Source organism: Carassius carassius, chromosome 43, assembly GCF_963082965.1.
Source record: "Carassius carassius chromosome 43, fCarCar2.1, whole genome shotgun sequence".
NCBI classification, from domain to species: Eukaryota; Metazoa; Chordata; class Actinopteri; order Cypriniformes; family Cyprinidae; genus Carassius; species Carassius carassius.
In genome coordinates this window covers 16,382,436-16,409,032 of record NC_081797.1, presented here as the reverse complement: position 1 = coordinate 16,409,032, position 26,597 = coordinate 16,382,436, and the positions used below count along the sequence as shown (strand labels likewise).

At 39.3% G+C, this 26,597-nt stretch overlaps 2 protein-coding genes across 2 annotated transcripts; both read right to left on the bottom strand.

The window, feature by feature from the left end:
- Positions 1-951: 951 nt before the first annotated feature.
- Positions 952-9,872, bottom strand: LOC132124940 (long-chain fatty acid transport protein 2-like). Its single transcript, XM_059536106.1, has 10 exons — positions 9,207-9,872; positions 5,989-6,198; positions 5,671-5,829; positions 5,421-5,545; positions 4,001-4,195; positions 3,830-3,920; positions 3,400-3,598; positions 3,232-3,329; positions 1,634-1,764; positions 952-1,522 (listed from the first exon to the last, which is right to left on the bottom strand). Exons 1-10 carry the CDS (start codon positions 9,679-9,681, stop codon positions 1,346-1,348), a joined length of 1,860 nt encoding a protein of 619 aa, XP_059392089.1. The 5' UTR covers positions 9,682-9,872; the 3' UTR covers positions 952-1,345.
- Positions 9,873-13,372: 3,500 nt separating this feature from the next.
- LOC132125099 (long-chain fatty acid transport protein 2-like) lies at positions 13,373-25,455 on the bottom strand. The gene is made up of 10 exons (XM_059536323.1): positions 24,799-25,455; positions 20,731-20,940; positions 18,034-18,192; positions 17,584-17,708; positions 16,756-16,950; positions 16,553-16,643; positions 16,211-16,409; positions 15,134-15,231; positions 14,148-14,278; positions 13,373-14,043 (listed from the first exon to the last, which is right to left on the bottom strand). Exons 1-10 carry the CDS (start codon positions 25,265-25,267, stop codon positions 13,867-13,869), a joined length of 1,854 nt encoding a protein of 617 aa, XP_059392306.1. The 5' UTR covers positions 25,268-25,455; the 3' UTR covers positions 13,373-13,866.
- Between the last annotated feature and the right edge of the window lie 1,142 nt (positions 25,456-26,597).

Genomic DNA, 26,597 nt, shown 5'->3' with positions numbered 1-26,597 from the left:
CCTTGGTTCGCTGTAAATTACCTTTTGTACATCTTTGTTATTTTGTATAAAACCGTAACTAAACGTAAAAAAATTTCTAAAAAAAAAAGAAAAAAAAAGAAAACTATAACATTGGTTATGTTTCTATAGCCTTGGAATTTACCTTAGCAGTACGGAAAAGAGAACTGAAACGAATAAAAAAAAATTCATAATGCAACGAAAAAAGGACGTTATCTTTTATACCAACAGCATATATATATATATATATAAAACACTACGTACTGGCATTTTTAACAGTTACAGAAACATTTTTATTATTTACAAACTAGAAAAGTGCTCGGTTTAAATAATTTAAGGACTCTGTACTTCAGAAGGGTCTGTGTTGGTGGTTGGACCACGACTTTATTTGTGATATTGGATGCTGTATTGTGTGCCCTGAAATGTATTTTTGTACTAATAGACAGTTTATTAAGGCACATTAATATGACTTTGTTTTGATATGACGACGCAGCTTCATCCCAGGTTCAGTTTCTTTTCTTTGCAGCACATTTCTAGGTATACAACTGTATTAATAAATTAATTTTTAAAGTAAAAAAAAAAAAAACAAAGAAAAAAAAACAATGGTTTTTACTGCTTCACCAGTGCGGTGTTGGATAATCTTGACAATTGTGAAATGGAAAGGATGTCAATGACCCCAGTATTGTGTACAGAATGAAACTGGTTCATTTGGGTTTGTGGAACTGTTTATTGTTGAGCTCAGAGGTTGAGGGAAGGGAAGTCATGAATTTTGCCCTTTCACCTACTTAAAATGCACTGCAGCTGATTAGAGTCTCCTGACTGGCTAACACGAGCATTGAGAAAACCAGAGAAGATCTCTTAAAATGCATTGTGTCTCAAACCCATAAAGCACTGACTCCCAACTGGTTTGTGACAAGTGGTGAAATTTTATTTGAGTCAAAATACTATAGTGTTTGAATGGACATGGCCTTTGAATTTCACGAAATATGCTGTATGGGAATCCTTTTATTACATTATTAAGCGTTTGTTATTTATATTTCACCTTTATCTCTAACCATAAGCCAGTTGAGAACCGCTGCTTTACGAGTTAAAGTTGTATTATATACTATTAAATTAAGTCAATTTAGTGTACCAAAATCTTATTAGAGTCTATTTAACTGCAAGTTGAGATGATTATAAATGAACATTATGAAGGCACACGTTTATGCAAGTACTATTGTAAAACAGTTGAGTGTACTGCTCGAAAGGTTAAAATCCTTCACTGTAACCACTTGCTTTCCCTGAGACTAGTGGGTAACTACTGGTTAGTAGATTTCAAAGTTGTACCGTTAGCTTATTCTATGAATATTTACAGTTTAATGTCCTGCGACATGATCGACTTGTGAATTTCCTGAGAGAGTGGAATGTATTTCTTTTGCGTCAGGTCCAGGAAGTAGAGAGGATCTCGTATTAAGGTCGGGTTGAAGCCCTCCTCCACCAGCTTCACTTTCTTCATCTTGAACGTTCCTGTGACTTCCAAGGAATTCTGAAAGACAAATTGGTTGTTGATGAGTGTCCGAGAGAGACTGAAGAGGACAGCGTCTACAAGCAGGATTCATGGGAATATATATATATATATAGAGGTAAGGCATCAAACCTGAATTCGGATGAATCGAGGTCTGGCGTACACTGGAAGATAGTTCGCCAAAACACTGCAAGTGTTGATGCAGTCTAACTCTCTGCCCTCTTTCAGTTTTACAGCTGCCATTCCTATCCTTCCTTCATGCCCTGAAGATAAAAGATTTTACCATGAAAATCCAATTAAAAATATACTTTGAATATATATATATATATATATATATATATATATATATATATATGTATATGTATGTAGTATTTCAGTGGATTTTTCTGCTTTCTTAAAGGGACAGATACCCCAAAAATGTAAATTGTCTTTGTTTACTCACCCTTGATTCAGACCTGCATGAATTTCTTTGTTAAACAAAAAAGATGTTATTTTGAAGAATTTTGGTAACCAAATAGATGTTGATCTCTATTGACCTCCATAGTATTGTATTTTTTTTTCTTTTCTTTTTTTTTTTACAATGGAAGTCAATGGGAACCAAAAGCATTTTGTCTACCAACATTCTTCAAAATATCTTTTGTTTTCAGCAACTTGCACAGGTTTTCAAAAACCTGAGGCTGAGTAAACAATGACAGAATTTTTAGGTTAACAATCTTTAATGATTCCATTAACTGGTCAGAAACAAGTTGCATTAAAATAAAAATTATTTGGCTGTTGTAATTTTTTTTTCTTCACATTTATTAAATTACCCTTTATTATAGAAAAACTTGGTTGCTCTATTTTATTTTTAAAACATCCATATTTACAGGTAACTGACCTGATTTTAATCTCACAAGCCCTACACACTGATTGATTTTGTTCAATTTTAAAATTATTTTGTGGCTCGCTTGTCAAGAACAGATTTGAATCAGTGAGTCATATTCCAATTGCTAAAAAGATTCAAATTAGTGTTGTCAAAAGTACCAACGTTAGTACTGAAATGTAAAAAATGTGGCGCTACCAGCATTTCCTGCTAGCATTTTGAGCAGCTTCTCAGACACCTCTGATTGGCTATAATCCACAAATCCACTGATAGATGCGGCTTTTGAATGCTCCTGTGTGTATCTGTGGAAGCGTTTTGTAAAAACGTGAAGCGATAATCATTGTAGACGGTCACAGACATCTCTGTTGAGTGCGTGCACACAATAGCCAATCAGAGGGGTTTAATAATCTGCTCAAAATGCTGGTATCGTTTCTTTTTTAATTTACACTTTTGACACTACAGTCTTCCTGTTGCTCAAACAGTAGATCATGGCACTACTGTAGCAACACCAAGGTCATGAGTTCAATTCCCAAGGAAATCAAGAAAATGAATGCAAAAAAAGGCCCATGAAAAGAATGATCCATGAATAAAACTACATTGATCACTGTAGACCAGGGATAGGCAACTCCGGACCTGGAGGGCCACTGCCCTGCAGAGTTTAGCTCCAACCCTAATTAAACACACCTGAACAAGGCAATCAGTGTTTTCGGGATTACTTGATAGATTCAGGCAGGTGAGTTTTTATGAGGGCTGGAGCTAAACTCTGCAGGATAGTGGCCCTCCAGGACCGGAGTTGCCTATCCCTGCTGTAGACCATCAAGAACCATCAATGGAATTAATTAAATATCATGAAATCCATCCACTCTACCTTCAACTTTGACTCCATACACATTGGCCTCCTCGATGCAGTCCACCATCATGAGAATATCTGCCACCTCAGTTGTAGCCACATTCTCTCCTTTCCACCTGCAAAAAAACAATGTTAATGCGATGCTTGAGACTTTACAATGTGCAAATAATGCTTCAGCTCCGCTACCTGAACGTGTCTCCAACTCGATCATGAAAGTAGACAAAGTTGTGGTAGTCGATCCTCAGCAGATCTCCGCTGTTGAAGTACAGGTCTCCTTTCACAAACACATCACTGAGTCTCTTCTTCTGGGTCTGCTGCTTGTTCCCGGCGTAACCGACAAAAGGGGTGTGTTTTGTGATTTTCCCGACCAGAAGGCCCACCTCATCTACAAAGTATTTAATATCAACAACTGCAGGGCTAAAGCTGCACATATGAGATGTTCACATGTTAAACATGAACCTTTTATGACTTATGTTCTGCTCAAAAGGTCAGTGGGAGTTGGGTCTTAAAACCTCAAATACTGACCTAAACAAACACCTCATACTATCTTTACAGACGTTGCATAACAATAAAATGAATTATATCATAAAATCCACAAAGCTAGCATCTGATTTACCTTTTCCAACTGGGATACACAGACCCTCGGCGTTCCTCACGGGCTCTTCTTTCTCAATGTCAAACTTAATGATGGAAAAGGGGAAAAACACCTGTGGAGTACAACAGCAATCAAGCTAACTTTGCACAAAGATGCTTTTCTCAATGCTAAGAAATGCGTATTGTCACTAACCTTGCTGAGAATATTGATACGGCCGACCACTCCGACTTTATCAGTGTAATTGATGAAGCCGACATTTCCCTCGGTGGCGGCATAAAGCTCTCGGACATGAATGCATCCGAAACGGTTCAGGAATTCTTTCCAGACATCTGCTCGTACACCGTTTCCAATGGCAATTCTCACTTTGTGGTCTCTGTCATTGTCTTTCTGCAACATGAAGTGGAAAGAACATCCCAGTTTGTGTTTTTGTCTTTGCACTGTCCCAAAGAATTTCCAGACATATTTGAGACACCTAGTGAGCTGCCTTATAAGGGAACACGCTAAGGGTCATAACCTCCACACTGGAAGTTCTCAAATAGTAGAACACGATGTTACCAAGACAAGGCTATGGCTTTGATTCCCAAGGAATGCGTGAACTGATAAAGTGCACTATGAACTTTTAATGCAAACCAAGTCACAAAAAGTGTCTGCTAAATGTAGGAAACTCCATCTATGCTTGATTCCAATTGAGTTTTATCAAAGTCCCTTTCAAGGAAAGTCTGTTCACTCACTGGCCATGTTTATAACACCTCCAGGAAGCTATTTTTGGCATCCAAATCCAATCTAAATGAATGGGGAAATCCTGAAATCTGGAAAACTGCTTGTTGAACTCACAAATAAAGTACATATTTCAAATCGGCAACAAAATCTGAAGTGAACTGCCCCATGAATGTTGTTCTTTATGCTCAAATAGCAATTAAAAAGCATGTTTTTCAGGCTAGACCAGCCAATGCACGTTTCAGGTTACAATGGGAACCAGAGCTTCTAATGGCGTTGCAGTGACGATCAGCGATTGGATCTTTCATTTAAAAAGCGGGGCATATTCCACCATATTGTGCTTTGCAGTTTTTCCCATTCATAAGTAATAGGAGTGAACCGTCTTTGTATTGTCTATAGTCTTTGGTTTCATGTTAGCATGTTGCTAAGCTAACAGGCACTGTCACATTCACCATTTATTCTGCAAAATTCACTGGCGAAATCCAGTCATTTTAATAGGAATCCACGTGAGCTGCAGTTTAGTAAATATCACTGTTTTTAATCAAGATTTATAGTCAATTTTCTTCTAATTTTCCATGATCCGCCATCTTCAATGACTGGAAATTGAAATGTTTTGCATGTTGCTAAGCTAACAACTTGATATTCTAACAAGAGTTTACACAAATTCTGAATGAAGCGGTCAACTTTAAATGTTATGTTTTCTCGTGCAATTCATTCTGGGATTACCTTCTCAGCCAGTCTTAAGGTGCATTCACATTTGCCATTATTGGGCAAATTTTCGTAACATTTTCGTAACATTTTCGTCCATGCCATCTAAAATATCATATTTCTTCATGCAGATTTCGCAATGGGTTACAGTTGTATCTCCATACTTCTAAACCATATGTGCGTTTACCTTCGTCGTATTGCAGAGGTAGCGCAGGGTTTCACCAATGTACTGCATCACAGTTATGTTGTACTTTCTGCAGTCGTCCCAGAACTGAGAGGCGGAAAACTTCCTCCGCAGAACCACAGTGTTACCTGAAGAAAACACGCAAGATGGAAGCAGCACTCTATATATATAAATATATATATATATACAAAAACCACAAGAATAATCTAAATCTTCTAGATCTAAAATCAGCGTGTTATATAATCCGTCAAACCTCTTTCAATGGACCCGACGAGTCCGATGAGGAATCCAGCGCTGTGATACAGAGGCAGATTGATGTAGAATATGTCTTCAGACGTCACTCCACACACACCCTGGATGAACGACGAAGCCCAGACCCTCTCATGGGTCACATACGCTGCTTTAGGAAGACCTCCATGGACCAAAGCACCAATGTTATTTAGGGATTCTTATTATATATAGTCATATATATTTAGTTTTTTTCAGCAGTATCGGCTTCTTGTGATATGTTATTGAATGGAATAGAACTATAAATAGAACATGAACCACTACATGTGGGCTTGTCAGATACCTGTAGTGCCAGAAGTGTAGATATACAGAGCTGTAGTCCTGATATGGATGTTGGACCTGAGAGACGGGGACAGAGGCGTATCTGAAGCTTTGGCGATGGCTTGACCGATACACTGAATGCCGTCTGTAGTGCACTCGTCCGAAAGGAGGTATACAGTTATTCCCTTCTCTTTCAGTGTCGGCAATATCTCCTCAACAGCATCACGAAGCTCTGCGAGAGAAACACGTCACTGCAGAACTCTACAGTTAATGACATGTATGATTACAATACTTCAGAGGGTTAAATAGTTGATTTTCAATTATAAAAAAAACAACAACATTGTATTAAACATTAACAAAAGCAGTTTTTGTGATATCGTGTAGAAGTCTTCCAGATATCGGTTCCCAAAGAAACAGGCTGGTTTTTACATGCACGGCATGTGCTTGAGTCCTCTAGGCCAGTGGTTCCCAAACTTTTCCATTCCACGACCCACCTAGACAAGTGTAATATATTTCACGACCCACCAAAATATTAAAAAAAAAAAAAAAACAACGAGTGAAATTACTTTAAACCTAATCTTACTTAAAATTTTTATGACAGAAATTAAGTATTTAAGAAAAATAACCATTTTATTTTAGAGTACAACTGAAAATTTCACTACAAATTTACAAGTTTTAATTTTTGTTTACTGGCGTTAAAATATGTAGTGTCCATAAAAACGTGAAGCAGGCTCACTCCAGTGAAGTGTGATCTGCGCTGCTGTGTTTTGTTGCATTCATGATCCTTCCGTGTGTGTCGGCGAGAACGGAGCACAATCCAACACTTTTTTAGAAAAGCATAAGAAGCAAAGCAGAACTATCTAAAACAGTTTGGAGATTAAAATAATTGTGAAATAGGTAAAAAAAGACCGATTGAACCTTTTAATGACATTGCTCTGAGACCTTCAAAACACGCAACGCACACGGACTTAATTGCAATTTGAAAATCACACTAAGGATATTGCAGTTCATTATTAATGTTGGTGGGCTATATCGTTGTGATGAGTGGGTTCCCAGTTCCCGCCTCCTTCTTCCTGTGATTGTGAAGATTTTAATGTTTTACACTGGTGCCGAAGCCAGGGAGGAAGGAGGGGCGCGCTGCCGAAGATCCTTCGCCGCTGGGGTGAATCCGCAGTGCCATCGAGCAGGGCGAAGGAGTCTGCCGCCGAGGGTGCTCGATGTGGTGGGCTGGAGTGAGTTGGGGGGGGGGGGGGGGGGGCGAACTCACTCCAGCCCACCGCCTCGATGACTCCTTCGTGGAAAGAGGTGGGAACCGGCGGACAATCAAACAAAGTTTTAATAACCAAATAAACACAAAACAGCGCGACAGCCCCTCTCGGATGACTGCCGTGCACAAATAAAAAACAAACACAAAATAAAACCCAGGCCTGGTCCTCTCTCGTCCTTCACTGTCATCGCTCCTCTTTTGTATCTTTCCGATCTCCTCCGTGGTTCTTGAGACCGGTGAGTGTTGCTCATTTCCCAATCACTCCACCGGCCTAGCTCTGTTCCCATGGCACTAGGCCCCGCCCCACTCGTCACATTCGTGCAGCCCTAGACTGAACTGTGTTAGTGTCTGTGTGTCATTGAAACGCAAAATTAGCTGCAGCCAAGTGACTTTGTGCGACCCACCTTGTTCCATTCCGTGACCCACGAGTGGGTCGCGACCCACAGTTTGAAAACCCCTGCTCTAGGCCAGTGCTTCTCAAACTTTTGTCTTATGTTCCCCTTAAACCCATAAGTGGGGCTCAAGCACAGCTTCATTGATGTGCTCTTTTTTTATATATTATCCACCGGATAATGTTTTCAACTCGAAATAAGCTTTTTCTTGAGAAAATGTTAGATTTATAGGTAAATAAGTAGAGGAATAACAAAATGCAGTAAATGGTAAACAATTTAGGCTTTATATCTCTTGTTGTAGGGATGTAAAGGTATTATCAACATCGTGATAACCTCGATATTATCGTGGTCACATGACAATATGAAACAATTGGTCTTCTGCATTCAAAAAGTTTAGTTTTCAACATTTAAACGTCTTATTCTTACATAAAAGGTCTTTAGAGTTGTTTCGAGCCATTATGCTTTGGCACAGTATATCTGTCAAATGGACTTTTAATTTTTTTTTTTTTTTTAAACAATCGCAATTAATAGGCTATCGTACTGTGGACTTCATATTGAGATATCATCATATCGTGAGATTTTGATATCGTTATATCCCTATCTTTTTGTGGTTATATTAAATGTATTACGAAGGTATTATTAAACATTATTACATTTAAAAGATTATGAACACCAGCTTGCAACGTCAATCAACTTAACAGACAGTTTTTGTTCTGCTAAAAGAACTGGAAGCAGTGCCCACGTGCAAATAAGAGGAATAGGCTAAAGGATACCAGTTTTCCATATTACAACTGATTAATTTAGTGATTTTTGTGAAGAGGAAAACCTACCTAAAAGTTTAGTGGAAGGATGTCAGTTAATTTACCCAAAAACATGCTTTTTTATTATTACATTGTTCTATTTTTACCCTTAATATTTTTTTATATAGTAACTTTTTATATAATAAAATAATATAGCTGAAACCCTGCTAGATGTAATGACTATGGTCAGTATTTAGCACACTTTACCTAATGCCCTTTAGTTATGACTATATTTGCAACAACAGGACATCATCCACGTTTGTCCTCATTTGATAGTTCTAATCTTTTTAAAAGTCAAAATTTCTGTTTAATATATTTAAGAAAGCAACGTAGGGGGCAGGAAAAACCCCTAGAATGTTTCGGTTCTGCCTTCTGATTGGTTAATTCAACGTTCCAGTGGCGCGAAAAGCAACAATTACGCAAAACACCTGGTCATAATATCACTGCGCGCAGGAACTATATCTTGTAGCAAAAAGATGCCAGTTAACTTACGAAATATCAAACTTATATATATATATATATATATATATATATATATATATATGTGTGTGTGTGTGTGTGTATAAACGACCTTTTTGTATTGTGACTATATGTTTAATAGTTTTAATATTTTTAAGTGTCATAATTTCTGTCTTATATGTTTAAGAAAGCCAAGTATTTCTCAAAAGCATGCACGCATTTAGGAAATAGTTGGAAAAAGTGCAAAGGCCTCACAGCATGTCATTCCGATGCTGTAGTAGCCCCTTGATCCATGTATCTAGTGACAGTGCATAGACCTCACCAGCAGCTGCTATGAGCACGTTCGCGCCGCAGCAGGAGAAGCAGTGGAGGAGTGATTTGGATCTGATATTGAAGTTGAGGAGTGCTGCGGGACAGCCGAGCTTCGCCAGGCCGAGCCAGGTCCACACGAAGCGGGGCTCGTTCCCCAGGAACAGCGCGACCGTGTCCCCTTCTCTGAGCCCAGCCTCCGAGCGCAGCGCGTTCGCTACTCTGTTACTCTCCTTATCCACCTCCTCATAAGAGTGAGTCTTCCCCTCGAAATGAATAAACGCTTTTCGCGGGTGTTTCTTCACCGCCTCCAAAAAGCAGTCCACAATACTGTAGAATGGAGTTTTCCTTTTGTATATATTTAATCGGATCCCGCATCCAAGAGCCCTGTACATATACACGCAGTCCTGGAAAAAGTATGGGAAGAAAGTTTTCAGCAGCGCGGGGAGAAGAGCCAAGCCCGCGAGGAGAGAGATCCACACATACATGTTTACTAGAGAGTGGAAAACACTGGGGTTTGGAGATTAACTACATGCCATAGTCTGACACCTCTTCCACAGTCTTAAAATTAATGGGCCACATTTTCGAAATGCAAGTTCAGCCCTTTCGGGGCTCCAGAGAGAGATTATATCATTCTGATCCACCCCCGAGTCTCATCGGGTTGCCAGATCCTTCTTTAAATCAGTGCCTTGTTTCCACACGTTTTTAACACGAGAAACCAGGTCTCTCAATAAATTCAGATAATTAACTGTGGTTTGTGGTTCAGTTGTTGGTAATTAAAATTTTTTAACGGAAATGATGCCGAATTTGTTGTTACAGACATTCTCTCTCTCTCTCTCTCTCTCTATATATAAATGTAATTCCAAGTTTTATGCATCGTTCAAATAATTACAAGATAGAAAGAGAAGGAATAAATAAAGAAAAATATATTTTTTTAATTTTTTTATTTATGATGAAATCAAATAGTTTAAAAAGAGATGTGTTTTCAACTGTCGCTTGAAAATTGTCAGGGATTCAGGATTCCGGATAGGGGTGGGTACCTTATTTTCCGGACATTAAGCCCTTTCACACATACAGACTTTCCCGGAAAATTACCGGTAAATTGCCGTAAAGAGATCATGTGTGAACAGGATCTTTTCAAAAATACCGGTAAATTCGTTCCGCCAATTTACCGGTATGAGAAGTTGTAACATTACCAGTAAATTGCCGGAATTCTGCTGTGAGGACAAAGTCAGGTCATCAATAAACTGAAAACATTGCATCTTAATATCTAAAAAAAATAAATAAATAAACGACCATCACAAACGAAGTTTTTCTTGTTATGACTTTTGTCAATCTATTTGGGGGTCCTGCTACTCCACAAATCCTGTAGCTCTAAACCAGTGGATCTCAACCCGCGGTACGTCATGAAATCACATGCGGCCCACCATGCCAAACACAATAAAAAAATTATAATAATAACTTTAAGTTTTACAACTTATTTTAGTTTTTACATAGGTAAAAACACATAGGGTACAAACGAGAAGTCGGAGCAGTGGAGAAGAGAAGAGTGCTTTCGGTTTGCCCCGCAACTCACTTGAGGATGTTCAGCCCGTCTTTTTTCCCAATTCTCCCAAAACAGCTTATACTACTGTTTCAGTTATTAAAATACTTCAGTTTTGTATGTTTGGAGCAGTTTTTGATCGTTAAACAGGCTTATAAGTTTTGTTTTTAAAGAGGCCAGCACAGCAGAGAGAGTTTACATAGCATATGTTTAATCAGTTTAGCCTTCTCAAATCATCACGAATTGTCTAAAATAAAATCTAAAGATATAAAACAGTTCAAGCATGTTACGATGTTTTAACGTTAAACCCAGATACATGGGCGCTATATCGAATATTTTGTGCGGAGATTGCAAGATAAAGCACGCTTTTTTGGGACATATAGGTGCCAGCGCAATCATAATATACAATAAAGAAATATAAAATAAAGAAAACAAACATGCTTTCTGCCGTCTCGTCTTAAACAGGAGAGCTTACAAAAATAAACCAAAACTCAACGAATACGTGCCTCACAGACATGATTAATATATCTATAGAAAGCTTTAAATTACTACTTAAAATAATATAAACAAACAAAATCTCAATACAATTGTAATCCGTATAGAAGGCGTGTCTAATGAGGAGATGATGAGTCAGGCAACTTCATCCTTTGCACACAGACTCAGAAAACACTAGTTTATTAGTAAATAATTCAAATATATTTTTACTATTTCCCTCTGTCACATTAATGGTTATTACTTTTTCCGGTGCTTTGCGACATCTTTTGAACTCAATTTGAACGCAGAACTGTTTATCTGTGCTGACAGACTATTTGATATGAATTTGGATGAGCATAGTCTACATTTGTGAGCGCACCTTTTCTGCAATGCCGCGCGTCTTACAGACTGCAATTTACAATCGCAACTTCATTGTGCTATTAATCCTTTCAAGCCTGTTTTAATAAATTGGTCAGCTCCCGACAGCATCGGGTGTTTTATTAATGGTGAGTATAATTATTTAAACCAGTGGTCTATTACGATGTCTCCATAACAAAAGCAGTTGCATGAATACTAAAGTTTGAAACAAAAATGAAACCATCAACAGAAATACTGAACACGTACCCTCCATGTTTAAAAATACAAGCACAGCTGTTTAGAAGTTAATGACGTCACAGAATTTACCGGTATTTTTGAATGGATGTGTGAATGGTGCTTTTCCGGAAAAAAGACGGAATGTCGGTGACTGTGAACAGCGCATTTTTGAATTTACTGGTAAAGTCGTTTCGGTAATTTTACGGCAATTTACTGGTATTACTGTGTGAAAGAGGCTTATAAGTCGCACTTTTTTTTCATAGTTTGGCTGGTCCTGCGACTTATAGTCAGGTGCGACTTATTTATCAAAATTAACTTGACATGAACCAAGAGAAATGAACCAAGAGATAACATTACCGTCTACAGCCGCTAGAGTGCGCTCTATGCTGCTCTGTGCTCCTGTAGTCTACGCTGAAAACATAGAGCGCCCTCTCGCGGCTGTAGACGGTAATGTTTTATCTTGGTTCTTGGTTCTAAATAAATGCGATTTATAATCCAGTGTGACTTATATGTTTTTTTTCCTCGCCATGACGTATTTTTTGGACCGATGCGACTTATACTAAGGTGCGACTTATAGTCCGAAAAATCCGGTAGATCATTCCACCGACCAGGAATTATGAACGAGAATGTTCTGGAAAGTGATTTTGAGCCTCTCTGTGATGGTACCACCAGACGTCGCTCAATAGCGGATCTGACTTCTGGAGGAGATGTAGATTTGAAGTAGTGATAGGAAGTAGGAGCTTGCTGAGCCTGTTGCTGTTCTTTATGCAAACATCAATGTCTTGAACTTGATGCAATCCGCAATTCATAGCCAGTGCAAGGAGATAAAAAGAGGTGTAACATGGGCTCGTTGAAGACCAGTCTTGCCGCTGTATTCTGAATAATTTTAGAGGTTTGATGGCTTGATGGAAGTCCAGCCAGAAGAGCATTGAAGTAGCACAGCCCAGAAATGACAAGGGCCTGGACAAGAAGTTGTGCAGCATGCTCCGTTAGAAAGGGCCTGACCTTTCTGATGTTGTACAATGCAAACCTGCAAGATCGAGCAGTCTTTGCAGTGTGGTCTTTGAAGGTTAGCTGGTCATCAAAGGTTACACCAAGATTTATGACGGAAGTTGATGGGGTAATTGTAGAAGAACCTAGCTGGATGGATGGAAAAATCATGCTGTAGAGTTGGAGTGACAGGGGAGACAAGAAGCTCAGTCTTTGCCATGTTTGTACACAAAATTAAACTCCGTTTCTCTGGAGTAACAAATATAATGCTGTATTCTCATTATTATTTTTGTATTTTAAACCAGTTTACAGTAGTTATGCACAGAGGAAATCCTTATTGTGTTTTGGTGTTTAATTCCATGCAGTTGCACTAAATAATTGCATATTAAGTAGGTCATTATATTATAGAAACTTGGCTGATATACAAATTATTTTAGGACTTTCAATAATGATTGAAACAACTTCTGTAGCAAATTCATGGAGAGTTTCTAATGAATTTCAATATTCCATGATCAAATACTCTAACTATTCACATTAAACTAAATAAATACATTTAAAAATGGCACAATGTTAAAAAAAAAAATTTAGTACATGAGTATTTTAAACTCACAACATGGCAACCCTCATTCAATTCAGCCTTTGAGACATGAGCTAGTGGGAGGGTTTCAGTGGGAGCCAGTCATCTCACAACTCTTACGAAACTATTTGTTCACTGCAGAATACAGGGAACCATAGTATCAAATTCTTAGAAAGTCTCTTTTGAGATTGACAATGAAGAACTTTTTAAACAGTTTTATTGTTTTTAAACAATGTTGTCATAATAGTGTGATGAACTGGTTTAATTAAGGGGTTTTGAATTATGCACAATAAGCAAAATAATTATTTCCACCAATACATTTGTTGAATTTATAGTACAGACAAAATAATAGTAATAATAATAGCATTTTTGTTTGTTAATTGTGATCTCTGGACAGTTATAGTCCAATTGTAAATTTATAGTCAGGAGTGTGAACAAATAATAGATTAGATTTTTTTTCCATTATACATTATAACGTAAAGAACATCCTGCTCTTCACAATCTGAAATGACCGTCCAGTATCGACTGATATGTGTCACATGTCAAAGGTCTGTAGCTTTTCACCGTCTCATCTAAAACAAACAGAGGGTCAGTGACTGCAGCAGGGTTGAAGCCCTCCTCTACCAGCTTCCCTTTCAGCTGTTTGAAAGTGCAAGTCACAGCCAAACAGTCCTGCAATCAGAAATCCTTTGACTTATTTGAGAGACATGAAAGAGTACATAAACTCACTGACACTACAAAGTAATCATTTAGTCAGAAAGAGCATTGTGAGTTACCTGGATCCTTATCAAACGAGGTCTGGCATAAGAGGGGAGGTAAGTAGTCACGTGACTAAAAATGGCATCGGGCTCAAACTGATGGTCTTTCTTCAGTGTGATGGAAGCCATTCCTGTCCTTCCCTCATACCCTTCAAATTTAATTAAAAAAAAAATCTAGTGTCACTAATGGTTTTGGAAGAAATATTAACCAGTGGTATGAATGTCAACTGAATAATTCCCCCAAAAATGAAAATTTAAATTTGTTTCTTCATTGAAACAGATAGAGAAAGGTAGCATTGCCTCACCAATGGATGTTCTGCAGTGAACGGGTGCCATCAGAATGAAGTCTCAAAACATCTGATAAAAACATCACAATAATCCACCAGTAATCCACACCACTCCAGTCCAATCCAGCAATTAACATGTAATGTGAAAAGCCGTTTATTTTTAAGGAACCAATTCATCATTAAGAGGCTTTAACTTTATACCATTGCTTCTGGCCAAAATATGAGCCTATAATCCATAATGTTTCCTCCAGTGAATAAATCCATCTCCTATTGTCTCTCACATCAAAATCCACCACTGTAATTGTTTCGAACTGTTTTTTGCTAGCAAGTGGTGCTTGATCTGTGGATATGTCCCTCCTGATTCACACGAGAGGTCTTTTTTCACTGGAGAAAGCAATATTTTGGATAGAGGACTCCTAAAAATGGCTTAATGTATTTGTTTCTTATGCAGTTCTTCGCTTCACAAGATGTTAAATGATGGACTGGAGTGGTGTGGATTACTGTGTTTTTATCAGGTGTTTGGGCTCTCATTCAGACGGCACCCATTCACTGCAAAGGATCCACTGGTGAAAAATGATGTAATGATACATTTCTTCAAATCTGTTCCCATGAGGAATCAAACTCATCTATATCTTGAATGGTCTGAGGATGAGTAAATTTTCAGCAAATAGAAATTTCTGCATGAACTATTTTAAAAGGAGTGAAGTAGCATTAAACCTGGAACTGTAACGCCGTATACATTTGCTTCCTCGATACTCGTTGCCATAGTCAAGATGTCAGACACTTCATTTGTGGAAACGTTTTCCCCTTTCCACCTAAGATGAAGAGGACCATGCAGTTATTCAAGATTCTTCTATTTGAATGTAATATTAAAGCTGTAACTTTACCGGTTGCAGGAAAGTTATAAAATTTGGCACACCGATAGAGGACAGTCTGAACTGTCAACATAGCAAATTTGGAGTCTCTAGTGTCAACACTTGTCCAAAGTTTCACTCATGTTTATGCAAATAACTTTTGAACCGTAAGGCACAGAAGGAAAACCCTTGGCTCATGCCGTGTCGAATGAACTCCAGGTTTAGCTTTCTCGCCATTTTTAATGGTTTGAAAACCTACTTTTTCAAAACTTGTCATAGACCGTCAAAACTGGCTCCGATCATCTCCAGACCATGCTGGCAAAAGGTTATGGAATTCAAGTTGATTCGTCAAATCGTTCTCAAATAAAGTGTGAACAAATTCTACGAGGAGCATGCAAAAATGGATTTGAGAATATATCTCCACATTGGCTCGGCATATCGATCATCTTCAGACCAAGCTGGCAAAAGGTTTTGGAATTTGTTTCAATATTTAAAAAAAACTTTTCTCATTTAGCACAACAATGAATTTGCTGGAAAGATTACAAACGCATAAATAACACCAAACTTTGTATGTGCCATTTTCACTTCACACTGACCAGGCCACATCAATTTGGTAACAGTGCCACCTAAAGTGATTTTTATTAATTACGAAATTTCCAAAAATGCTAATCATTTTTGATTGCATTAGCCTATTATTATGAAATCGGTCTCAAAATATTCCTTGGCTCATGCCGAGAACATAGCAACCAATTATGCCATAGTCAGCCGAAATTCCAGTCTGCCTAGACCATTCCTGTGATTTGGTGATACTCATTGCTTTAGTTGGTTTGATGCTTGCTTCTGTAGTGCTTGGCCCCATAATTGCTGCATGCAGCTATATTTCTTTTTGGAATCTATTCCAAGGCCCAATTGAATAAAAATATTAATGCCATTTTTTCACCTAAAAGTGTCGCCCACCCGATCCTGGAAGTAGAGGAAGTTTTCATTGTCTGTCTTGAACAGATCTCCAGAGTTGAAGTAAACATCTCCCTTCTCAAACACATTGTAGAGTTTCTTCTTCTCTGTCTGTTTAGGATCCCTGGCATATCCAGCAAATTTGACCTTCTGGGTAATCTTTGACACTAGTAGACCAGTTTCACCTGTATTACAGTCAATGACACATTAATGACATGTTCATCAAAGTAAAAACCAAACAACTGCGCTGTGTGACTTGTGACATTTTTAGGCATACAAACATGCTTTCTCAGAAGTACTGTTGATTAAAAATGAAAATTTGACTTGCCTTTAGCTACTTCTATGCAAAATCCTTCTGCGTTTCTTACAGGCTCCTCTTGTTCTTGGTCAAACTTAACCAATGCATATGGATAGATTTTCTGAAATAACATTAATGTGTTCAGAAAATTTCTAATCTTCAACAGTTCTCATTTCTGTACTTCTGATTTGTCTAACTTGATGAATTGCAGGTGAAAATTTCAGTGTATCTACCTTATGAAAAGAATCCACTCTACCAACTGCCCCAATTTTCCCAGCATAGTTCAAAAAGCCCAGGGTTCCTTCGGTTGCGCCGTAGAACTCTTTGATTTCAACATTTCCAAATCTGCTTATGAATGTCCTCCACACTTCTGGTCTGATCCCGTTCCCAATAGCCATTCTGACGTTGTGTACTTGGTCGCTAACATGCTTGTAAGGATGAGAGAACAAAGATGAGAAAACAGCTTATTGTGCAGAGCAAACAGAGCACTGCAGACACTGGAGCGGAGAGTGAGGTTAGACGTGTTGCCAACATAACTGCATTCATATACAGCAGCCTGTGATCCAGAAGATTATATAGGAATGCATTACAAAAACTAAAAAAATATAATCATTTTATAGCTGTGTGGAAGACACTTCAGGTAAACTGTCATAGTTACAATAGTATTCATGGCATCAAAATGTCTTTATTTAGCCCAGTTTATTATTTATTATTTTCTCAGGAATTTAATATTTTATGCAAATTTCATAGAGATGTTGAAGATGTTGAAAATATACTACTTTAAAATATTGTAAAATATATATGAACAAACAACATTGATTTAATTTTTTTATGTAAACTGTTTGCATACTCCACGTGATAATGATTCAACATACACTACCGTTTACTCTCTTTACTCTGTGGCCAGAGGACAACTTAAAGATTGGCTCAGCTTACCCCACTCTAAATTACAGTGAGCAACCAACAGATCACAGCCATACTTTCAAAGTACTGTAGATGACAAAAACAAAAAAAGAGGAAGATTCAGTGTTGCAGTTTGGCTTCTTAAAATGTTCAAATACCTTTGGTGTATTGCAGAGGTAGCGCATTGTTTCCCCAATATACTGTATAACAGTGATATGATATTTTCTGCAGTCGTCCCAGAACTGAGAGGAAGAAAACTTACTCTTCACGACAACAGTAGCTCCTGAATACAAAAACCAAACGAAAAAAAAAAAAAAACACACATGAAAGCATGTACACATACACACACAAAAAGCTAAACAAAACGGATGTCAACATCCATGAAAGCACATACAAAAAAGTAAAAAAAAAAATAATAATAATAATAAAAATTCATGAAAGCACATACACAAAAAAGCAAAAAATAAAATAAAAACACAACATTGATGAAAGCACATACACAAAATCTAAAGCAAAACAAAATCAACATCCATTGCACAAAAACAAAATGAACATTTTAGATTACCAACACAAAAATACAAAATTTTAAAAATAAAAATAAATCATGCCTCTTTCAATAGCACCACAGAATCCAACGCCAAAGCCGGCACTGTGATACAAGGGAAGGCAGAGGTACACCACATCATCAGACTTCACACCGCAAATAGAAGGAAAGAAGGCCATGGCCCACAACCTCAGCTGAGCAATCACTGCTGCCTTTGGAAGACCTGCAGGGGACACGGCTCATGAAATACACTCAGTTATTGATTACAGATTTGTCATTTTGTTGACACTTCTGTCCATTCTCTCTGGTGCAAAATCATCCTCAGCCAAAAATAGAGTATGTAACACTGTTCGTAGTCACGGGAAGGAGGATGCAGGAACTGGCGAATATTTAAATAAAACTTTAATAATAAAATAAAAACAAAAGAACCAAAACACAAAATAAAGTAAAGGGGTGTATTCCAGAAAGCAACCGGCTGCAGCCTGCAGATCAGGGCGGGGCTGCATCTGGGGCGGGGCGGGGCTACATGAATCAACGGGTCCCTATGGAAACAGATGCCTAGAAAAAGTGCACCATGCTGTTTCTTCTTCTTTTGTTCAATGGTCATTTGCATGCTTAGTGCATATCGCCACCTAATTGATGGTATTGCAAACATTTTTTTCTGTTTAATATTTTATCCTTGAGAATATATGAATTCTATTGCTTGAAGCTAATTATATAAGTCATATCAGATATGTATTTTGATTTAGAATTTAGACATTAGAGAAAATGCAGATCAATGTGTGAGATCATATAAAATGTAATAAATATATACAATATAAATTAAACATTACCATGTCATAGTGTTTTATCATTTATACAGATTATAAATATAATAACCAATAAAATAAATATAATAACCATATCAGAATAATATATTGCCTTGTTTATTACTTATAATTGATCATCATTAAAGGGTTAGTTCACCCAATAATCAAAATTATGTCATTAATAACTCACCCTCATGTCGTTCCAAACCCGTGAGACCTCCGTTTATCTTCGGAACACAGTTTAAGATATTTTAGATTTAGTCCGAGAGCTCTCAGTCCCTCTATTGAAGCTGTGTGTACGGTCTACTGTCCATGTCCAGAAAGGTAAGAAAAACATCATCAAAGTAGTCCATGTGACATCAGAGGGTCAGTTAGAATATTTTGAAGCAAAAATACATTTTGGTTCAAAAATAGCAAAAACTACGACTTTATTCAGCGTTGTCTTCTCTTTCGTGTCTGTTGTGAGAGAGTTCAAAACAAAGCAGTTTGTCATATCCGGTTCTCGAACGAATCATTCGATGTAACCGGATCTTTTTGAACCAGTTCACCAAATCGAAATGAATCGTTTAAAACGGTTTACGTCTCCAATACGCATTAATCCACAAATGACTTAAGCTGTTAACCTTTTTAATGTGGCTGACACTTCCTCTGAGTTCAAACAAACCAATATCCCGGAGTAATTCATTTACTCAAACAGTACACTGACTGAACTGCTGTGAAGAGCGAACTGAAGATGAACACTGAGCCGAGCCAGATAACGAACGAAAGATTGACTCGTTCACGAGTCAAGAACGGGTTGCATCGGTTTTCGGATCACCAGTATTTCTTTCGGACAGTTCGATTCAATAAACCGGTTGAAGAAAACGGTTCACTGGTTCTTTTGCGCTCGACCTAATAACTTCATTTGCGATGATTGCCCTTGATTCAAGCCTTCGGTTTACCCGCGCTCATAACACTAGCACAGAATCAATCACCAAAAGAATCAGTTCGGTTCAGACGCTCTGTGTGTCGGTCTGCTTTACGCGGAATCACACATGCGCAGTATCATCAGCTCCTTGGTTCTCAAATCGGACGCGTCTGACAGAAACGGTTCTTGACTTGTGAACGAGTCAGTCTGTTGTTCGTTATCTGGCTCGGCTCAGTGTTCATCTTCAGTTCTCTCTTCACAGCAGTTCAGTCAGTGTACTGTTTGAGTACATGAATTACACCGGGACATTGGTTTGTTTGAACTCAGAGGGAGTGTCAGCCACATTAAAAAAAGTTAACAGCTTAAGTCATTTGTGGATTAATGCGTATTGGAGACACGAACCATTTAAAACGATTCAGTTCGATTTGGTGAACTGGTTCAAAAAGATCCGGTTACATCGAATGATTCGTTCGCGAACCGGATATGACAAACTGCTTTGTTTTGAACTCTCTCACAACAGACACGAAAGAGAAGACAACGCTGAATAAAGTCGTCGTTTTTGCTATTTTTGGACCAAAATGTATTTTAGATGCTTCAAAAAATTCTGACTGACCCTCTGATGTCACATGGACTACTTTGATTATGTTTTTCTTACCTTACTGGACATGGACAGTAGACCGTACACACCGCTTCAATAGAGGGACTGAGAGCTCTCGGACTAAATCTAAAATATCTTAAACTGTGTTCCGAAGATAAACGGAGGTCTTACGGGTTTGGAACAACATGAGGGTGAGTTATTAATGACATAATTTTTATTATTGGGTGAACTAACCCTTTAACATATCATGCAAATAAATAATATATACATATAAAATAGGCTATTTTACATATTGTAATCTTATATAATGTTGTGCGCTATCCGCCTGGGCCACTGAAGGCGAGACCTGTGAGTGGTGCAGGTGTCGCTCATTATCAGTTACTCCCCCGGCCCCGCCCCACTCATCACAGAGAACAATAACACATCAATCACTGAATCCAGTCTTACCTGTGGTGCCTGATGTGTAGATGTACGCTACTGGGCTGCTGAAGGTGATGTTGGCCCTCAGGTCTGCAGGAATCGGCTCATCTGAGGCCTGCGCGATCTTGTCTGTAAGGCTCTCCATTCCCTCAGTGGTCACATGGTCAGTCAGTATATAGACAGAGATGCCCTGCTCTCTCAGAGTGGGCAGCACCTCCTCAACAGTGTCCTGCAGTTCTACATGAGGGGATTTCAAAGTACGAAATACAGGTGCATCTCAATAAATTAGAATGTTGTGGAAAAGTTTATTTCAGTAATTCAACTTAAATTGTGAAACTCATGTATTAAATAAATTCAGTGCACACGGACTGAAGTACTTGAAGTCTTTGGTTCTTTTAATTGTGATGATTTTGGCTCACATTTAACAAAAACCCACTAATTAACAATCTCAACAAATTAGAATATGGTGACATGTCAATCAGCTAATCAACTCAAAGCAGCTGCAAAGGTTTCCTGATCTTTCAAAATGGTCTCTCAGTTTGGTTCACTAGGCTACACAATCATGGGGAAGACTCCTGATCTGACAGTTGTCGAGAAGACAATCACTGACACACTTCACAAGGAGGGTAAGCCACAAACATTCATTGCCAAAGAAGCTGGCTGTTCACAGAGTGCGGTATCAAAGCATGTTAACAGAAAGTTGAGTGGAAGGAAAAAGTGTGGAAGAAAAAGATGCACAACCGAGAGTACCCCAGCCTTATTAGGATTGTCAAGCAAAATCGATTCAAGGATTTGAGTGAACTTCACAAGGAATGGACTGAGGCTGGGGTCAAGACATCAAGAGCCACCACACACAGACGTATGAAGGAATTTGATGAACCACAGACAACGTCAGAGGCGTCTTACCTGGGCTAAGGAGAAGAAGAACTGGACTGTTGCCCAGTGGTCCAAAGTCCTCTTTTAAGATGAGAGCAAGTTTTGTATTTCATTTGGAAACCAAGGTCCTAGAGTCTGGAGGAAGGGTGGAGAAGCTCATAGATCAAGTTTCTTAAAGTCCAGAGTTAAGTTTCCACAGTCTGTGATGATTTGGGGTGCAATGTCATCTGCTGGTGTTGGTCCATTGTGTTTTTTGAAAACCAAAGTCACTGCACCCGTTTACCAAGATATTTTGGAGCACTTCATGTTTCCCTCTGCAGACCAGCTTTTTGAAGATGCTGATTTCATTTTCCAGCAGGATTTGGCACCTGCCCACACTGCCAAAAGACCCAAAAGCTGGTTAAATGACCATGGTGTTGGTGTGCGTGACTGGCCAGCAAACTCAGCAGACCTGAACCCCAGAGACAATCTATGGGGTATTGTCAAGAGGAAGATGAGAAACAAGAGACCAAACAATGCAGATGAGCTGAAGCCCACTGTCAAAGAAACCTTGGCTTCCATGTCACCTCAGCTGTGCCACAAACTGATCACCACCATGCCACGCCGAATTGAGACAGTAATTAAAGCAAAAGGAGCCCCTACCAAGTACTGAGTACATGTACAGTAAATGAACATGCTTTCAAGAAGGCCAACAATTCACTAAATGTTTTTGTTTATTATTATTGTCATTATGAAGTATTCTAATTTGTGGAGATCGTGAATTGGTAGGGTTTTGTTAAATAGGAGTTAAAATCATGACAATTAAAATGAACCAAAGACTTCAAGTACTTCAGTCTGTGTGCACTGAATTTATTTAATACACGAGTTTCACAATTTGAGTTGAATTACTGAAATAAATGAACTTTTCCTCGACATTCTAATTTATTGAGATGCACCTGTAGACATGTAAGGAATAATCTCTGGCTAAATGCGAGTGTAACGATAAAACCTTTCATATTCATCCGGAAGAAGGAGGCGGGAACCGGCGGACAATCAACATGAAACTTTAATTACAAAAATAAACACAAAACCGCGCACCAGCCCCTCACGGACGACTGGTGCGCTCAAATAAAAACCAAAACACAACTAAAAGCCCAGGCCTGGTCCTCTCTCGTCCTTCACTGTCGTCGCTCCAGTTTTATATCCTTCCATCTCCTCCGTGGGCATCGAGACCGGCGGGTCGAACAGGTGTAGTTCATCTCCAATCACTCCACGCTCCCATGTCCCTCGGCCCCGCCCCACTCGTCACATACCCCCATCACCCCTCGCAGGCCGGGGGGTACTCCCGAGACTGCGCTCTACTCCCCCCCCCCCCCCCTCCGGGGGGGGACCGCTCACGGGGACCTGCGGGAACCTGGGGGTAGGACAGGCGAGGCGAGAGAAAAGGAGATGGAAGGAGGAGCGACAGAGACGAGAGAGGGGAGAGAGGAGAAAAAAAAAATAAAATAAAAAATTCCGGTTCCCAGACGCACCGCTGCTCGGCCCTCCACCAGCTGGGTGATCTCCTCCGCGGTGCCTGGCGGTGGCACTGGACGGCCCTCGGCGGACGGCACGACACTCCTCTGCCGCCCGGTGGACGGCGACGGCTCCTCCGGTTTTGGGCAGCCGGCAGGAGTCCCCCGTTCCCTGCTCCTCCCCGTTCCGGCGGATGGCAGCAGGCTCCGGCCACCTGGCGAACGGCGCAGACTCCTCCGCTCCCTCACGGACGGCAGCCGCCCCTCCCTATCGTGGGCGGCCGTTAGCGAGCTCGCCCATCCCCGGCAACTCGCTCCAGCCCACCGCCTCGAGCGTCCATGGCGGCACACTCCTCGCCTGCTCGTTGGCACCGCGGATTCACCACAGCGGCGAGGGATCTTCAGCAGCGCGTCCCTCCTTCTCCCGGGCTTCGGCACCACTGTAACGATAAAGACCTTCATATTCGGAAGAAGGAGGCGGGAACCGGCGGACAATCAACATGAAACTTTAATTACAAAAATAAACAAAACCGCGCACCAGCCCCTCACGGACGACTGGTGCGCTCAAATAAAAACCAAAACACAACTAAAAGCCCAGGCCTGGTCCTCTCTCGTCCTTCACTGTCGTCGCTCCAGTTTTATATCCATCTCCTCCGTGGGCCTCGAGACCGGCGGGTCGAACAGGTGTAGTTCATCTCCAATCACTCCACCGGCCTCGCTCCCATGTCCCTCGGCCCCGCCCCACTCGTCACAGCGAGTTACGCAATTTTAATACTCAATGTGGAGGCAAAGAGTGATGGAAGCTAGTTTCCACCATGGGATTAAAAAGTTAAATAATAAAGGTAATTGTGAGTTGTTGTTGTTTTAAACCACACAAGTTTAAATCTCACAATTCAGACTTTTTTCTTTCTTTCAGAATTGCAGAATTGTTTAATACAAACACAGAATTACAAGATTTAAAAAAAAAAGAATTCTTTAAAGGAAAAAGTCAGAGTTGTGACTTGTGAGATGTTAAGTTGCAACTGCAATATAAACCTGCAATTCTGAGGGGAAAAAAGAAGAATTGTGAACGATTTTAAAATAACATGCAATTCTGAGGAAATATTTGCTACTGGAAATTGTAAGGTATAAAAATTGCGAGATGTGAGATATAAAAACTTTGAATCATCAGATAAAGTCACTATTTATCTTTTTTTTACTCACAATTATGCAACCATTTGATTACAGGGTGATAAAACCTAATTAATAGAATGCCTTAATAATCAGAATCGAGCATTCAGAAATTAAGTTTGATTCATTTCGACCCTGACGTGATAGCTACTTCACATGACAGAAGACCGCACGAGAAAGAAAGAACGAACAAAATTAAAATATAACATCTTTAAAAACAAGCTTTTTAAAAGTTTTCAAAATGCACATCGCATTAAATCTGTGACGGCGAGCGTTGAACACCCGTGAGGAGGGTCGCAACGAAAATTGTTTACGAGTATTACAGTAATAGCCAGGCAACGCCAAAGCCATTTTTTTTTTACTTTTTTTTTTATAATAATGATTTTTGGGGGTCTCTAAATAGTTCATATATTATTTGTGTTAATAAGTTAATAATCATGTAACCAACGTTGGTGAGAGACGGGACAAGGTCACTTGAGTCAACAGCTTTACAGTGAATAAAGTTACTAAGATTGCATCTGACAAATAAAACTTTGAACTGGAAGAGTAACATTACCTGCACCGGCTATCAGCACAGTGGCCCCACAGCAGGTGAAGCAGTGCAGAAGAGATTTGGATCGGATGTTATGATTGAGAAGAGCAACAGAACACCCGATCTTGGCCAAAGCCAACCACATCCACAAGAACATAGGCTCATTCCCAAGCAGAAGCGCAACCGTGTCTCCTTCATGAAGATCCGCGTGCCTCAACAAACTCCTCGCGATCTTATTACTCCGTTTATCCGATTGCGCATACGAGTGTGTCTCATCCTGGAACCGAATGAACGCTTTGTGCGGGTTCTTCTGAACCGAATCCAAGAATCGATCCAATAAAGTATAGAAAGGTCTGGATTTGAGATATTTAGTCGTACGGTACATAGATCTTGCTATCCGACCCGCGTACTTGGCCTCTGCGATTAAGTAAGGATAACGAAATCTTAAGGCAAATAAAAGTATAACGGCACTTACAATAAACCAAAACATCATGAGATCCGATTCCTTTCCGTAATACCTACTTTCTAATAGTTCGCAACATATAGATAAGCATTAAAGCGGAGTGTGGGCGGGGCTTCGGTTACTGGGAATGGACACATACTGTAGGCCTGCTGGAGCTGATGGGAAGACACGCCCACTCGTGTTGAGTGGCGTCTTGTCATTGATCTCACCTGGCGGCTCAATCATTGAGGGGTGTCTGTCTGTGTGTGTGTGTGTGTGTGTGTGTGTGTTGGGGGGGGGGGTGCTGTTTGTACATTTATATCCACAGGTGAATGTTTGACCAGCTGTGATACTGAAGCTTAACAGAAGGGGAGAGTGTATTTGTTTCTTTTGTTGTAGTTTGTTTTTGGTTTGTCACTTGCTTTATGAATTTGTATACACAGATTTTCTGTGGGGTTTGTCCCTTCTGTTAAAGTAGGCTTTATTACAGTCTCTTCGTAACTGTGGGTATTTCATTGGTAATCTGTTGACGAGACCATTCTTTGGAATGTTTTATGACTTCTGTGTAAAATATTTTAATTTGGTAAGTCACTTCTCTTGCTCCTTTAGGATCGAACCTGTGTATCCTTGAGTAGCACCCGAGGGTGCGTGGTATTTCGCCGGGTGCAAGTCCTAGGGTGACATAGTCGTCTCTCCACCATTTCTGTTGCTACATACTGTAAAAAGTGCAGACAAACCTGTTAGCATATGATTTCTCTTTTAAAGTAATTAATACTATGATGTTTTAAGAAATCAACCAACTGTCACCTTATCCTATGTGGTTTTTCTTCATAAGATGAAGATGATAATTGTCTCTCTCATGTCCTGCAGAACTTCCCAGGAGCACAAACGATGTTAGTCATAATTCAACATTCTTCAGAAATTGTCCTCGCGAGGAACGAGTAAATAAATTATGACAGAAATGTCAACCCTGTTACCATTATGCTGTATAGCAAGTGACTGATAAGAGAAAAGTCGATGTTTGAAGAAGTTACTGTAGCATTACAGTAAGCACATTGTATGTAATGTCAAAGTACAACTTAAAATTTCACAAAAATAAAACATTAAAAACGACCTCATTGAACCAAAAAAGTTAAACAACCATTTCATAGAAAGACCCAGATGAAGTTTAACAACAAGTGCTCGGTTTCATCTTTGACCTGATCTTATCTGCCAATGGACTTTGACTGGAGACTCAACCTGAGGAATATAACCCATCCTTCAGGATAAACCACAGTCAGGTGTCTGAAATATACAAACAACCATTCACTGTCACTTTTGTGTTTTATGCAGCATGTTGAAAATTATAATGGTGAGGTTTGTTTATTCAACACAGAAGCCT

Excerpts from the sequence above, each read along its gene's own strand:
- LOC132124940 (XM_059536106.1), bottom strand. The coding sequence starts at position 9,681 with ATGTATGTGTGGATCTCTCTCCTCGCGGGCTTGGCTCTTCTCCCCGCG. Across the intron at positions 3,921-4,000 it reads GTATCAATATTCTCAGCAAG|GTGTTTTTCCCCTTTTCCAT; the intron begins GTTAGTGACAAT and ends TGTACTCCACAG. Across the intron at positions 1,523-1,633 it reads CTCGATTCATCCGAATTCAG|AATTCCTTGGAAGTCACAGG; the intron begins GTTTGATGCCTT and ends TTTGTCTTTCAG.
- LOC132125099 (XM_059536323.1), bottom strand. The coding sequence starts at position 25,267 with ATGATGTTTTGGTTTATTGTAAGTGCCGTTATACTTTTATTTGCCTTA. Across the intron at positions 16,951-17,583 it reads ACCTCTGCAATACACCAAAG|CATGTTAGCGACCAAGTACA; the intron begins GTATTTGAACAT and ends CATCCTTACAAG. Across the intron at positions 14,279-15,133 it reads ATACGGCGTTACAGTTCCAG|GGTATGAGGGAAGGACAGGA; the intron begins GTTTAATGCTAC and ends TTAAATTTGAAG.